The 15617-nt window shown below is 33.1% G+C and overlaps 2 protein-coding genes across 2 annotated transcripts; both read right to left on the bottom strand.

Moving 5' to 3' along the window:
- Window positions 1-2578: 2578 nt before the first annotated feature.
- On the bottom strand, window positions 2579-12035 carry Nprl2 (Nitrogen permease regulator-like 2). Its single transcript, XM_088229624.1, has 7 exons — window positions 11820-12035; window positions 10863-10954; window positions 9396-9552; window positions 7789-7909; window positions 6316-6446; window positions 4008-4118; window positions 2579-3570 (listed from the first exon to the last, which is right to left on the bottom strand). Exons 1-7 carry the CDS (start codon window positions 11919-11921, stop codon window positions 3118-3120), a joined length of 1167 nt encoding a protein of 388 aa, XP_088085750.1. The 5' UTR covers window positions 11922-12035; the 3' UTR covers window positions 2579-3117.
- Window positions 12036-14976: 2941 nt separating this feature from the next.
- LOC148279651 (uncharacterized) lies at window positions 14977-15568 on the bottom strand. Its single transcript, XM_088229626.1, has 2 exons — window positions 15257-15568; window positions 14977-15183 (listed from the first exon to the last, which is right to left on the bottom strand). The coding sequence occupies exons 1-2, from the start codon at window positions 15428-15430 to the stop codon at window positions 15037-15039; spliced, it is 321 nt and encodes a 106-aa protein (XP_088085752.1). The 5' UTR covers window positions 15431-15568; the 3' UTR covers window positions 14977-15036.
- Window positions 15569-15617: the final 49 nt, after the last annotated feature.

Genomic DNA, 15617 nt, shown 5'->3' on the forward strand with positions numbered 1-15617 from the left:
TCAATATTCTTGATGTGAACATCATAATATGGAGACCAGATAACAGACGAATACTCTAGGTGTGGCGAACTAGGGAACAGAAGAGAGTTTTAAGGGAATTGATATTTTTGAAGTCAGTTGTGCTTCTGTTAATAAATCCAAGGAGTTTTAAGGATTTATTGATAACATGTTCAACATGAATTGTAAATAATTATAAATTGTTTTGCTTAAATTTTAAGTCAAATACTGCCTAGAATCACATTCATGAAGCGCCCTTAACACGTTTCTGGTTACGCGTAATCGTATCTCTCATTTGGGAAATGACAGCTGTAGCTGTTAGTCCAAAAGATATTGGCAGTGAAAAGACAGTTATACTGCCGTCATAAGCAAAATGGCAGATTTTTGACAAAAATTACAAAACAAGTTAAATATGAGGTAATGTTTTACGAGAAATTTCGAACCATTTGATATATCATATGATCAAAATGAATCGGATTTTCTAATTTGAAATGCCCGCGCTGCACCAATTCACGTTGGCAGCACTGTTTTTGACAATCTGTCAAAGTTTGAGTATTCTGTCAGCGTCTATTGTTGAGCCGAAAAATTGTGTGCCGAATCATTGACAATGTTGACTAAAGCCTTTGGCGAATCGTGTTTGTCGAAAACACGGGCATACGAATGGAACAAAAGATTCAAAGACGGTCGCGAATGCTTAGATGATGAACACACTCGACGCCCGACAACGTCAGTTACCAAAGAAAACATCGAATCGGCAAAGCAAATCGTGTTGGAAAATTGATGTGTACCAATCCGAGAGCTTGCTGTATTATTGAGCATCTCATATGGATCGATAGATCATATTTTGATGGATGTTTTGGGCATGAAACGCGTCGCTGCCCGTCTCGTTTCTAAAATGATTAATTTTGTATGAAAGCAACGTCGAATTACTGTGGTTAAAGAGATGATTTTCAATGTAGATAGCGACCCCACATTCATCAAACCCTTAATAACCGGTGACGAGACGTGGGTTTACGAGTTTGATGTGCCGACCGAACAAACTTTACGTTCACGAAGCGAATTGGTTACAGTAAAAATTATCTATTGATTTCCTAAAATGAAAATTCGTTTGAAATTTTTATACAAAACTTGACAGTTTTAATGTTGACAGAGGTGTCACGTGAGTTTTGAGACTTGCGATGTGATTAATTCAAATGTCACTATGAAAATTTGTTAGACTTCATATTTTCCCCCGGATACTTCAGCAATTCGGCAATATTATTATTATTATTTTATTTATTTACAATTTTTTTGTTTACATTTCTCGGGTATACTGGCAAAAAGCTTTAACTCTCAAATCCCTGTTTTGAGAAATAAAGCATTTAAGTTTTGTTCCAATTTTACAATTTTATATCTTATTTAAATATAGTAAGATGTTAAGTGCTCATTTAAGAAAATGTTTTTAATTTTTCCGTTTCTTAATTTTATATTAAGTTATTTAAAGCTTTTAGCCTGAATAAAATACCGGGTATACGACTTAACCTTAAATTTATTTATAAAACTACAGATATATGAAATTCAATGTGACTTAGTGTATTTTGCCAGTTTGTAGAGCGTTAAAAACTTTACAAAACTGCATCATTAAGTCAAATCCGCATATTTTCGCGTTTTTTGTTTTACGTTTTTTGCCAGTATACCCAAGATTTGTTACATTTTTTATTACATAATATATCACTTTATTTAAAAAAAAAATAAAATCCCACATAGGCATGGCATGGCCTGTGCGAATATAAATACATAAATGCAATAAATATGTACAGATGCATAAATGCTAACAATTTTACAGTGCATTTATAACCAATTTTAAAATTATTTATAACCCCTTTAACTCCAACCTATTTTACATAAAATGTATGAAAAATCTAAAGCATAAGTAGATTATCTATATATTTTCATCTCAGTTAATACCTAAGGTGCTATTCTGAATTTTCTCACGGGGGTAGAGAAGATTCACCCCAGCCAGTGAGCGTTATTTTTTTTACAAGCTTGTTATTTTTATAATTATTATAAAAACTTACATTCATAAAATATAACAATATTTTGAGTTTGTCCAAATTTTTGTAGACAAGGACTAGATTCAACTCCCTGGGGTGCTGTTTATATTAACATATTACAACAGAGATGAAGAACATGGACCAGGTAATTTATCAACAATATTTTGAAGAAGTATAGAAATTGAAGAAATAACATTTTCAGGCGTTGCCTAGTATGTAGGTGAAATAATTCAATTAGATGAATCTCACCCGCATAAATAAAGGTTTCAGCTCTTTAACTTCACAAACATCAACAAATGAAAGAATTGAAGGAATATAGATGTTCAAATATAGGCAGAACGGTGAATGTTACACAGAGTGTAAAGTGGGCACTTAAACCAGCCAATGACAGGTCATAAGCCCTGTAGATGCCTAGACTTCTTAGAGATGAATAACACCTTAGAGAAGGTATTCTCTAAAATGTTATTCATCTCTGTTGTAATAGGTTAATATATATTTTCTTTATTTAAATATGCGGTAGAGTGATCCATGAGTCTACAACACTAACAGCGGGATCACAACTCGATTTTATTAAAAAATATTTAAAACACGCCTAAAATATAATTTACAAGAATGACTGGGGTTAGTTACAAAGCAAAAAAAAAAGCCACGACTCTTATAGGAATCGAACTAAAAATGGCGTGGCAGGCGAATGCGCCAACCACTACAACTAAAACTAAAATAAATATGTAAGTGGATTAAACAATAAACAAATAAATAAAAAAATAGCATAACATTTAGTAAAATTATCATCGTAATCATCATTTCCCTAGTGCACCTAATGGTGCATAGGACACTGCATTGGTACACCAATCGCAGCATAACTTGATCATTTTTGTTACAAGGAGGTAAGATGATCAGTCTTACGCTTCAGGTGCCAGTCCAGAGACAATGAAATATTCTAGTGTAAAAACACCTATTTAAAAAAAAAAAAAAAAATTTATGTCAACCATGTCGGGAATTGTACCCGAGGCCTCTCGCATGGTAGGCAAACCCGCTGACCACAAAACCACGAGGCCGACTATATATAGTAAAATCAGTCCATAATTTATCTCCAGACGACAATGACATCGGGATCATTTTCTATAGTATACTCCAACTGCGCCAGACCAATTTTAGTGATGCAACAGAGCCGATCGACGCACAGGGCACCGGTGAACAGCGAACGCAGACTCTCCGGCCTCAGCTTATCTCGTTCTCCGGTGTATATGGGATACTTTCTCAGGCAGCGAATCATCTTATGCAGCAATCCGAAGATGATCAGCCTCCTCTCGTCGATGAATTTCGTCTGCGGGGAGTGGCGCACGCATATCGACTTGAGCGTACTGCCCTGAAGCAGGCTGCAGTACATTTGGAGAATGTTCCGGATCGAGGGAAGAGAGCTGCCGATGGCTGTGAAGTTGACGCATTCTTTTTGGAGGTTAGGATCCTTGAAGAGGTGGGAGAGAGTCGGCGTGCTGCGATACATGTTGCCGTATTTCAAAATAGGCACTAAATCAACCTAAAAAAAAAAACCGCTGTAAAACAGTTATTGTAATAAATTGTTAAATATCATCATTCAAAGTGAACTTTCATCATTCACTGCGCCAATATTGAAAACATCCTCATCGCATCAAAAGTAGGTCCATTCCTGTGCTCCTTTTCCTGATTCAAATACTCCAACTTTGTACAAAATTGTATGATACTCATTTTTAAATTATACTGTCCGCTGTTTACAGTATGTGAGTCTGATTAAAATATTATATCGAGAAGTATCAGAGTTTTCATTCAATATCTAAAGTATACTATCGAACCTCAAATTGTGATCATTTGCGCCTGGATTATTAATAATTATTTTAATAAGGACCCAGGCCAAGGATTTCACAAATTCGTATGGCCGAAAGGGGTTGAAGTTGTAACAATTACATAAAGCGAATAGTTTCAAAGAAAAATACTCACAACTCCATAGTAGACGAGATTCTGTATGCATGCCTTTACTAGAGTTATATCTACATTGGCTTCGGCTGCTATTTTTGAAATGTGATTGTATCCATTCACATACGGTAACACCTGCAATATACATTATACATAAAGAAATAAATATAATTAAATGCAGCTAGGAACTCCGGTATTTGTACAACTGAGTGCTAAGCTCCCAATAAAGATAAATGATTAGCTTTCGAGCCTCGCCTCAATAATACCGGGGCAAATACATAAACAATGGGCCATTGAATTATTTTATCATGTTGCGCGTGTCGCGGCTACCGGCGAAATAGCCCGTATGCGTGGCCTGCGGCCGGCAGTGTGCGGCGAGTGGTGGGGGTGAGCTACCCCCACCACTGTTGGCCGGCCGGCGCAGGTGCTACGGCTAGCCTGCGGAGCTCGACGTGCGCCGCTTTATAGGACGTGTATTTTGTCAGTTGAGTTCCTAACTCTGAACAGTTCACACGTGTTTTATTGAGTTCTCCGTCTTGTTCGCCCTCCTGCACTTCGCTCTTCGCTCCGCCCTGCCAGCTGACTGCCTTCGCCACGCCACTTGGACCGGGTGGAAAGTTCTTTTCAGGGCTATTGAGGTTCCGACTTTGTCTCTGTTTGGGGGGGTGGCTTCTCACTTACGCCGGGACGCCTGACTGCGGCAGACACGGGTGATGAAAGCGCACACATCGTGGTAACGCGTGCGTTACAGATTGGCATAAGAAAACTAGTTGAAGAATTTATATCTCATCATACCCTATTTAGGAGGGATCTGTTGGTTCATTCGGGAGAACGCTGATTTTTGAAAATGTTAAAATTCTATTTGATTATTATAAATAATATGGAAATATTTCACTACACAATGTTCCATTGTAATGGTCAACCTTTACCCAGTTAAAACTTATAATTAGAAATCAAACACTGATTTGAGTCTACTGAATACTTTATTTTATTTTTACAAATATAAACAAATAAAAATAAAACTTCGTGACAATTGTTTCGCCTTACTAGGGCATTTTCAAACGAATGTGAAGATTCAACAATTGTCACGAAGTTTTATTTTTATATTTGTAAAAATAAAATAAAGTATTCAGTAGACTCAAATCAGTGTTTGATTTCTAATTATAAGTTTAAATATGGAGTTCTACAAAATAAACACCAAATCAATCAATATACCCAGTTAACTCGTGGTCTTCCAGGAGGAAGCTTCCCTCCCTCTTTTTCAACTGTTTCTCTCACAACATTCAAACATTTTCGCTATAATCAGTGCACGTTAGTGTTCGCTACTAAAAGCATGTGTCGTATCAGTTAGTTTTATATTTTTGTGTAACTACTAAGGTGAAGGGTAGACCGGTAGACATAAAAAAGTCGCTAAGTGGTTATATACAATTATTTAGAAACATTTAATTAAAGGCATATAGATGTTACGGCCAATGGCTCAATTTGATTATCCCTGTAAAGAAGAGATAAATTAAATAGATTCATGAGAGCACATTTAATTAAATGTGTAGTTGTAGTCCTCGCCCAGAGATGGCAGGCATCGTTTTCGCTCGGTCGGTATTACCACACCTGAAGATAAACGGACATGAAAAGAAAAATGCGGACTTGATGTGTAGCCAGTACACATTGCGTCTAATAACTATAATATCATAAATATTATATATATTGGGTTTAGATTTTCAGTATTCTTCCATTACACATTTACGTATCGACTGAAATGATTTGTTTTTAAATAATTAGAACTTATTAGGCACAAAAAAAGCATTTTATCGGAAATCGGGGATAAATTACAAACATCATCAAAAGTATACTCACAGTATACCAATAACACCTGGCGTTACACGTCCACTACATGTCCAGTCACGTAGTCCAGTGCTAGCTACTTAGTAGCTTTCGGGAAGTTGGAGCGGGTGCACATTTCGCCCGAGTCGTTAGCGATACCCAATGGTTTTTTCATGTTTTCAGGAGTAAGATTTGAAATATTATCATCTTTGAATAAAATTATGGTTAATTAAAGCCATTCCCTATAAATATTCCATTTTCTCTTTTTAGATCTCTTATTTTTCTAATGTGTAGTGACTACACAGCACCGTAACGAGCGGGTGTTTTTAGAACAGTACGGGAAAGGTTAAATATACCATGAAAGTTTGAATTCGCTGACTACTAGAATCTATAAATGTTTTGTATTTATTCATTCAGTTATTTTGATAATTTGGGCCGCAACTCAAAGAGCAAATTTGGAAATCTGGCCCAGAGTAGAAAAGGGCTGCCCGAGCCCGGTCTACATCATTACCTGCGTGGTGGTCAGGTCCCACTCGTTGTGGGGATCGGGAGGACGCAGGAACACCGGCACATCGTGGTCCCGCACGGGGGCGGTGGCGCGCCACTTCTCCACAACTTTCAGGTGTATCATAGTCTCCCCCTCTGCAAAACAATAGTCGCGAGACGTAAAAAAACCACTTTGAAAGCAATTGCATTGTATTTTTTAATTAGGTGGAGGTCAGTTCTCCGTAAGCTCCCGACATCAAAACATCATCAAAACACTAACACTTCAAAGCAGGTCCCGACATCAAAACATCAGGCTAGTGTTTAAAAGTCGTCAATGTGTAGATGTAGCCGGCAAACAGTAAAATCAACCAGTCAACTGGGTAGCTAGGTTCTTCATTAAATGCCGACATTCAACATTATGGCTAACGGACGCTTATCCAAAATGTTGAAAGTAACATTTAATGAAAGGGCTGAACGACACTTAGCCTCTTTAATTTTAATACAACAATAATAATTGTTTTTATTTTTAAGTGAGGTTAATAATAATAATAATAATTATGGATAACTTATATAGCGCCATTTTAGTAATATAATACCTCAAGGGCTATGTTAGGATATGCTGGGTTAAGTTCAATAATAAAACATATAATTATTTTTTTTCCTTAACTTAATAAGTTTAAAAAAAAAGAAAAAAAAGATTTTTTTTAACTAAAATTAATCCAACCTATCCTAACCTTACTCGGTGGCTTCAGTTCGGCCGTTTTTTTATCGGGAGGGGAGTACTTTGAAGGCGATGAAATAGATTTAGAAGAATAAGTGAAGATTTTAAAAGTTAAAAACAATTTGAGCTTATTCCTTGATCACAGTAGTATTATTGTTAAAAGAAAAGAAGAATTTATTTATATTTTTTCTCTTACAAACTATAATTAATAATAAAAATAATGTGACCTCACTGGGATTACCCGTGTCGAGGACACTTAACAATATACTTTTCAAAAATATTTTTACATTTGAGAATAAACAAAGAAGACTAACTTAATAAACAGAGATAGTTAACAAAATGTTTAGACAGTTTTAAACACAACGTATTTATGTTTATAATTAATTTATGTATTAAACGCATAATGAAAGAACAAAAACCTAACATAAGCCATACACTTGCGGAGCAGTTGATTCAATATTGGTTTGGGGGAATGAGATCATCAATTTTACTTCTACCCAGCTCCATTATCCATTTTTTTATAGCCTTTTTGAACATTTTCTCGTTACGAATTGTTTTAATGGATAGTGGAAGTAGGTTATAGATTTTAATTGAATAATACTCAAAATCCCTTTGTCCAAAAGTGGTATTAGTTGTATTTAAGTAATTTTTTATATCACATTTTGATTCTCGCATGTCATCATAGTTATCTTTTTTGTGTAATGAATAAATTAATATCAAATATTGCCTACTAACATATTATTGCAAAGTAATGTACAATAAATTAGTATTCCTCACCAACTATAGAAGCTTTTTGGTGCGTGTTGAGATCATGCAGCAGATGTGCCAGAAGGGTCGGAAGTTTACTGGCTCCGACTGCAGCGTCAGAGAGGAAACGGTTTTCTTCTTCCATTATCATCTGGAAATAAAACAGTGTCAATATGAACTTGTGTTTTTAATAAATATTTTTCTAAACCATTTCTGCCCAGCGCCCGTATTACAACGGGAGGAAAACATTTACCATCAATTTTATCTATAAAATAAGATTAATTTGTATGAAAAATAGAATACATGTACATTTTTTTCTTTAAACACGAGACTTTAAATTTTTATATATGTATATGTGCACTTTCGTACATTAATATCGATTTTATTGAATACCATCTCACTGTGTCTCCTAAGTATAAATTACACATTAAGAACATAGAGAGAATTCAAAGAAAGTATTCGAGATTTGTAAATTTTAAATAAAATATATTCCCTTAGATAACATTATTTACACATTTCTATTAGATACTTCAAATTCAATTTTATTAGAAGATCGAAGAAAAATAATATGACCTTCTTTTTTTATTTAAAACTTCAAATTCAGAGCTCGATTGTGAGCTCCTGAATCTTATAAACTTCAAAATACCGAATCGAGTTACTAGAAGTGCCGAGTTGTTTGCAACTATGTAGTACGTTGATACTAACTATGCACGGCACTCTCCGATTCCGCGTCTACATTCCTTAGGCAACAAATTTACTTGTGATATTGAAATTTTTATACAACAACGGGCAATTATCGTGATTTTTTTTTATTACCTAAAAAATAAACACAAGATAATCGGTAGTCTTCTTGTTAAAATCTGTTAAGAAATGAGGGAGATATAAAGGATCAAAGTCTAGTTATTTGAATAAAGATAAAAACAAACAATTCGTGACGTCACCAATTTTGACGTCATCGGATGCGAAGATAGTTTTTACGTAAAAATCTATGATTCTAGTAGAGCAAGTGGAATGGGGTGACTTGTAAAGATAAAAACAAACAAATTTTGACGTCACAAAATATGACGTCACAAAATATGACGTCACAAAATATGACGTCACAAAATATGACGTCACGAAATATGACATCACAAAATATGACTCACAAAATATGACGTCATTGGATGGGGAGACAGTTTTTATGTAAAAATCTATGATTTTAAGTAGAGTAAGTAGAATGACTTCGATCAGCTTCGAACTTCAAAAAAAGGGGAAATTCAAATGAGAAAATATTATGTTGTGTAAGCGAGAATATAATAAAAACTTGGTGATTAATTTCAACCCTTCGAAGTGGGGTTGCTCTGATACATCATGATTTTATGTGTTTGTTTTGAAGATTTTCCAATTATAAATTACTAAAAATATAATTTAATATTACACATCCACCCTACCACGAATGGAACCCAGGACCTCAAGAATGCTAGGCGAAGGCGTCAACCACTACACAGCAGGGCGGATTTATCTCCACTCAAATTTCTTATTTAGGACAGCCATCAAGTCGAAAGCACTTATCCAAGGTTCTGGTTTTATTTCAAACGCCGAACTGGATTCTTTAGATTTATAGAACTGAATTTATTATTGATGCGATGATTTCTTACGAGATGTTCAGCCAACTTCTTGACTACAGGTTCGTACTGTGCGGTCCTGGCCCATGTATCGCATACAAAACAGAGGTTAAACATGTACGCGTTCCTCTCGTATCTCGCGCTCTCGATTCGCACCGGGTAACCGATTATCTTGTGACCGAGAGCATTTCTGAAATTCAAGGACCAAATTATTTACTAACCAACAATATTTATTTATTTATTACACCTTTAACAAAAATAAAACAAAATACAAAACACCTGTACACAAGTGAATAAAATATAGATACATAAAATCAGCAGTAAGTAAAGAAATAACAAAGGAAAATTAAACAAGAAATTATAGTCTAGGTATGCAGAAAATTAACAATAAATAAAGAGTTTAAATATAAAAAGTATTGAAGTAACAGAGGCGATGTATCGTAGTAAAAAAAGTAAAACAAGTATAAAACTTAGTACATTTTTATAATTTAGAAAAGAAGTGATTTAAAAGTTATGATTTTAATTTGTTTGAAGATAAATTAAATAAATCTAAATTTCCATGTTTGTTTGCTAACATGTAGAGCTGTGGAATAGGTGAGTATTTAGCATAGTTTGAACTATGCAAATCAACAGAAAAGGTAGTATTTAGTCTCATCCCACGCTGTCTAACATAAAATTCATACAATTTAAAAGTTCGGGACTGTCAAGAACATTATTTAATAACTTGAAAAGCAACACTAAATCTGAAATTTCCCATATATATATATATATATATAGTTGGATAATTTATAAAGCGCCATTTTTGTGAAAATCACCTCAAGGGCGCTGTACAATTAATAAATATCCCAGTATGTCTTGCAGCTACAGAGCGCATGGACGGTTGGGATTCTAGTTCCTCGTTTTCAATTAAGATCAATCAAAAATTATAACAAATAGGAGCTAGATTACAGGACGTCTTGCAGCTATAGAGCGCATAGACAGTTAGAAATTTAGCCCCCATTTACACATTTTAAAAATTGACAAATAAATTTAGTGTATTAAAAAATAATAATAATCTATCACTAAAAGATATTAATTTTAACTGCTTCATTAAACATTTATAGTTAAGTTTTTCAATTGAAAAGTTTAATTTGAAATTCATAAATATGTGTGGGCTTCGCGAAGTATGCATTTACATTTTTAGTAATATTATAAGTTGTGTATGATTAGTTATTTTATGTTATGTATAATTTTTATGTGACAACATTTACATTAACAATATTATGCGGAAGCCCTAAGTAAGTATTCAGGCGCCTGATTGTTAAAAATACATCAGCATTTTTTTATTAATATGATTTTATTAGTATGACAAAATGATAATAAATCTCTGAAATAAAAACATAATATTTTGAGCATTGTATGCGTAAGCTGGGATGAAAGGTGTTAATTTGTTTCGGGCAAGTGTCACATTTTTTCTGCACAATGATATGGAACTCGTGGGGTTAAAATAATATCACTTACATGGTCATGAGACACCTCTGAAGAGGTGGCTTTGGTATAATGTAAACATTTATGGCATCAAATATCTCCTTGGAAAGATATTCATCAGGGAACTGAAAAAAAAATACAAAAAAGGTCTACAGGTTCCTATGTTCCAGAAAAGTTGCCAGAACTTCGACCAGTAATAGCTCCAGTAGCTCTACAAACTTCGTAAAGGGTGGTTCCATTCAAATATATTATTTTTTTTCCTATTACAAAATCCATTACTTCATTTTATTTGTTTTTATTTTTTATTTAATTTATTTAGAATACAAACATGCACAGGTTAAATTATTATAAATAGAAACTATAAAAAATGTACATATGAAAATAGTAGGGCCTGCCATCCAATAATATGTTTTTACTTAATTATACTAAAATAAAGCGACGACGATTTAAACTATCTAAAGAATAAATATACTATATTTAAAATAAAATAAATATGGACAAAACAAGGAGATAGTGGGAAGGAAATTGATGAGGAGTGGTAAAGGATGAATGAAGGAAAGTAGGTGTGGAAAATTGCATTTGATTTGATGACGAGAATAAAGAGCAAAAAAAGACAAAATGTCTATTTTCCGTTATTCTGAATCAAGCCTATCAGTTCTCTTCTGTACCTATTATATGCAGTATTAAATATACCTTTTATGTTAAAAAATATATCAATGAGAATCGAATGACTATAAAAAAGGTATAATATACATAAAAGAATAGAGAACTATTGTTTAATTATATTCAAAACCCATTTTCTAGGAATCTGAGCATGACTCACCATCATCTTTAAAAAACTTAGTAAAATAGTAATTTGAACTAATCACCGTAATAATTCACGTTTAATTTAGATTCAACATTGTAATCCATTAATTGACACGTCAATTGCTGTTATTTATTCGTTTTGCGGTTGCAAAACCAAGAATGATTGCACTAAACATATATTACCTGATATGTTATCTTAGGGCCAGCCACGGGATGAAATTCGCACAGGAATATGCAACGAATGGGTCCTTCCCTGCCACATCCTTCGTAAAATCTTGTCTCCATTTCATGAAATGTTTTTTGCACAATTTCAGCAAGGAGCCGCGATTATCAGGAAGGAATTTGTTTACCGTTTTACGACAGCTCACATCACTTGTCAAATTCGACAAAAAAATAAATAGTGATGGCAAGAATGTAAAATATAATAAATATTTTTTAGCCTGACAACACTAAATATGGTTAATGAGTAAAAAAATTACGTAGACTACTACAAAATAAATACCTACTTAGAGATCACTGAAAAAAAACGGTACAAAACTAATAACAGACTAATATTATTTGATGAAAGCAAAGAACTACATTTTATGTATTGTTTGTTTTAAAATGTTTACCATAAAAAAACTCGTATCTAAAAAGTTAGCTTTTTCTCATTTTGTAAAAAAAATTGTATGGACAGTCTTGCAAATGAGAGTTTTGTAAGTTATTTACCAATTTATTAAGTACCTTAACATGATTCCAAAATTATTTTTTGTGTAATTAACAAAGAAAAACCAATTTAACAAAACGCACAATTAAAAATATTAGGATAAAGCGTAAAAAACACAGAGGTAAACAGGACATTGTGTTTATTATGAATATCATGTATGGACTGTGCGGTACTGTATTCTTTAAATGAATATAGGATACAATCAAAATTATATCTAAAAGTGGATGTTACATACAGGACGGTTAATCATTCTGAGTATAAGTATGAAACATATTTATTTATTCATTTTTTTCCATTATAAACAAAGATTAACCTCACTGGGGTTATCCGTGCCAGAGACACTTAACAATACACCTTTTAAAATATTTCAACATTTAAAAAAATAAATAATTTATCCATTATCATTGTTTTTTGTTTTCCAAGGTAAAATTATGTAAAACAAAAGTATGTAGTTCATATCTGAAGTTCTGCAGTTTTTAAAATTATCCTTCAGGATTAAATAATTTAATATTCTAAAAAATACAAAAAACTCTGCAGTGTTTTACAAATGATTTTTTTTAACCAAAAATTTTTTTCAAGATAGGTTAAAAAAATTCTTGATCTAATAGTAAGTAACATTGGGTACGCTGAAAGCTAAAATACGTCAGGTTTATTTTCATTTGAAATAAAACTATTCAGACGTTCCATCGATCAGGATTCAATTCTTTTTATTTATTTGTAACGAAATAATTTTTAAAATGTGTAATTTGACTAGTGTATTTCATAGTTCCTGGACTGGGACCTGTGCCTCAATTACAAACGCTATCTTCATTGGTACATATCAAGACGGCATACACTAACCTCGATATTTATGTATGAAAATGTGTATATTTAAATATAAAGTATTTTCATGGGTAACCTGTGATTAAACATGTTTAGAAAAAAAAATTGTAAACATATTCTCTCTTCCAAACAGAAAACTTAATTTTATTTTGTAAATAAAATTAAAGTTAAATTTTAACTTTTCATTAGAACACGGACCTTGGAGCGTAAGATTAATAATCTTAGGTACCATAGGTCGATTTCTGCATTCATCAACATTCGCATTACAAATCATTTCAGCCGTTCTTTCATTGTCCATTCACTTTACATGTCCAAACCAACGCAGAACTACATTCTTGATTTTGTTGATAACGCTTCTCTCAGCCTTACATAATGTACGGATCTTGTCATTTGTGCACATATTGTAAATCGTTTTACCACACATTTATCTGAGAAATCGCATTTTGACAGCATTCAGCCTAATTTAATCCTTGTTTTTCCAATTCCATACTTCCCAACCATACATAAGGCTCGGCACCAGGACTCCATTGTGAACGGGTAGTTTTGCCTTCCGTGAAAGAGTTATTTGTTTGTCAAGGTTGATATACGTGCACCGTTCACTCATCTGTTCCCGGCACTCACTCTTTTTTCAATATCTTTCTCAGTCATTCCATCCCTAGAAAACATACTTTACAGATATACAAATTCCTCTACCTGTTTCAGTATAACCCCATTCACAGTGATCTCCCATTTTTTCATAAACCTTCTTTTGTTTCTACCATCCGGGTGATTTGTTTGATTCAGAATTAATATTTAAAGAGGAGATAGCTATAATATCCAACAATGAACTTAAACTATTGGGATTTGTACTCGATATTAATAATGCGAGTACCTACAATAAAACATCTGTACACATCTTTAATTGGAAGCTAACTAAATTATGATTAACAAATTACAGCAGGGATGGAGAACCTACTAGTCTACTAACTACAAACATTTGGACAAACTTAAAATACTATAAATTATAATTCACCAATATGGTCACCTTATCAAGTTACTGACTATGAGTCTCTTGAGGGAATTCAAAATGTTTTTTTTCTAAGAATTCAAAATAAATTACCTTAAATCAATATATAATTAAAGGAGGATAGTATATATTTTTATTCCTTTTTCATAAAATAATTTTCCATATCTGTTAAGGCATAATTAATGCATCCTTAAAACTCGTTATAGCCAGCTGCTACATCTATTCTTGGACTTTAATGTTGATAATGAAACGCATTAATTCATTAAACAAAATAATTAATTGTATCCCTTTTTGAATTCCATTCTTTATAAATTTTAATGATTTTTGGAATCCTTTAAGCTATTATTTTGTTACATTATGGATTACTTTAATTTAGAAAAAGATTTGCCATCTTTCTGATGTAGAAACAGCTAGGCTAGTTTATTTCAGCTGCTTTCACAGCAGTGTCTTACAGTATACTGCTGTGGAAAAATACTGCAAATATTAACTGTTTTTGTGCTGCAGAAGAGGGCTGTTCGAGCAATTTACATGAACCCCAGAGAGTCACACGAAGATATACAGGAGTGTGCTGTGTTTTGTCTTATTAAACCTAAATATTTACATAGTCACTTTTATTTGCACCAAATACTCTTGTATATTAAAAAGATAAACCGAGAATTGCATCCAGTAATATTATATTCGATATCTTACCGATGAGTACCTTCTTCAATAATATTACCAGTAAAACAAAGTGAACTGAGAAAAAGCATTTGTAGAAAAATTATAACTTCTTTTACACCTACGAGGTATTCAAGAAAAATATCAGAGACGAGTATTGTATGAACTTTATTAACAGACTACAAAATAAATCTAGTTTTACATATTATTTATTCCCAGGCTTCTTTACATTTAAGGTGCATCAGGCGGTCAGCCAATGTTACGTGCTCTTTGAATTTACCTCGCTTGTATTCATAGCATTTTTGTTGGTACTTTTCTTGTTTTCCAAGCGCTTTTGCATGACCAAAACTTTGTTCCTGAAACAAGGGATGATAATAATTACGATACATTTTTATCATAGAATTATGGTAATTTTAGATATTATGTTACCTCCGATAGATACGGATATCTCAGAAGAAGCATGTTCTTTTCCTCGACTTCATAATTCTCTCGTAAACGAACGATGTGAGTATTTTCAACTCTCCTAACGAATCGGTCTTTTCCACGGAAAATATGCCCGTGCGGCATACGATTACGGCGAAAAAGGATATCGGTTAGCCGCATTTTAAGCTAATGTGATTGGTATCTTCGATCGAATTTATATTGTTATGTAGACAGCTAGAATAACAAAATTCAGAGTCGATAAAATTTAAAAACTGACAGGCATTCAGAAATGTCAGAAAGTGCGAATTTGAAGTTTGAACATTTTTAGAGGTTATAAAATTATTGCCATCTACTAAATTATTTTACA

This window comes from Micrasema longulum, unplaced genomic scaffold (assembly GCF_059751315.1).
Source record: "Micrasema longulum isolate JH-2025_06_02 unplaced genomic scaffold, ASM5975131v1 h1tg000688l, whole genome shotgun sequence".
Lineage (NCBI taxonomy): Eukaryota > Metazoa > Arthropoda > Insecta > Trichoptera > Brachycentridae > Micrasema > Micrasema longulum.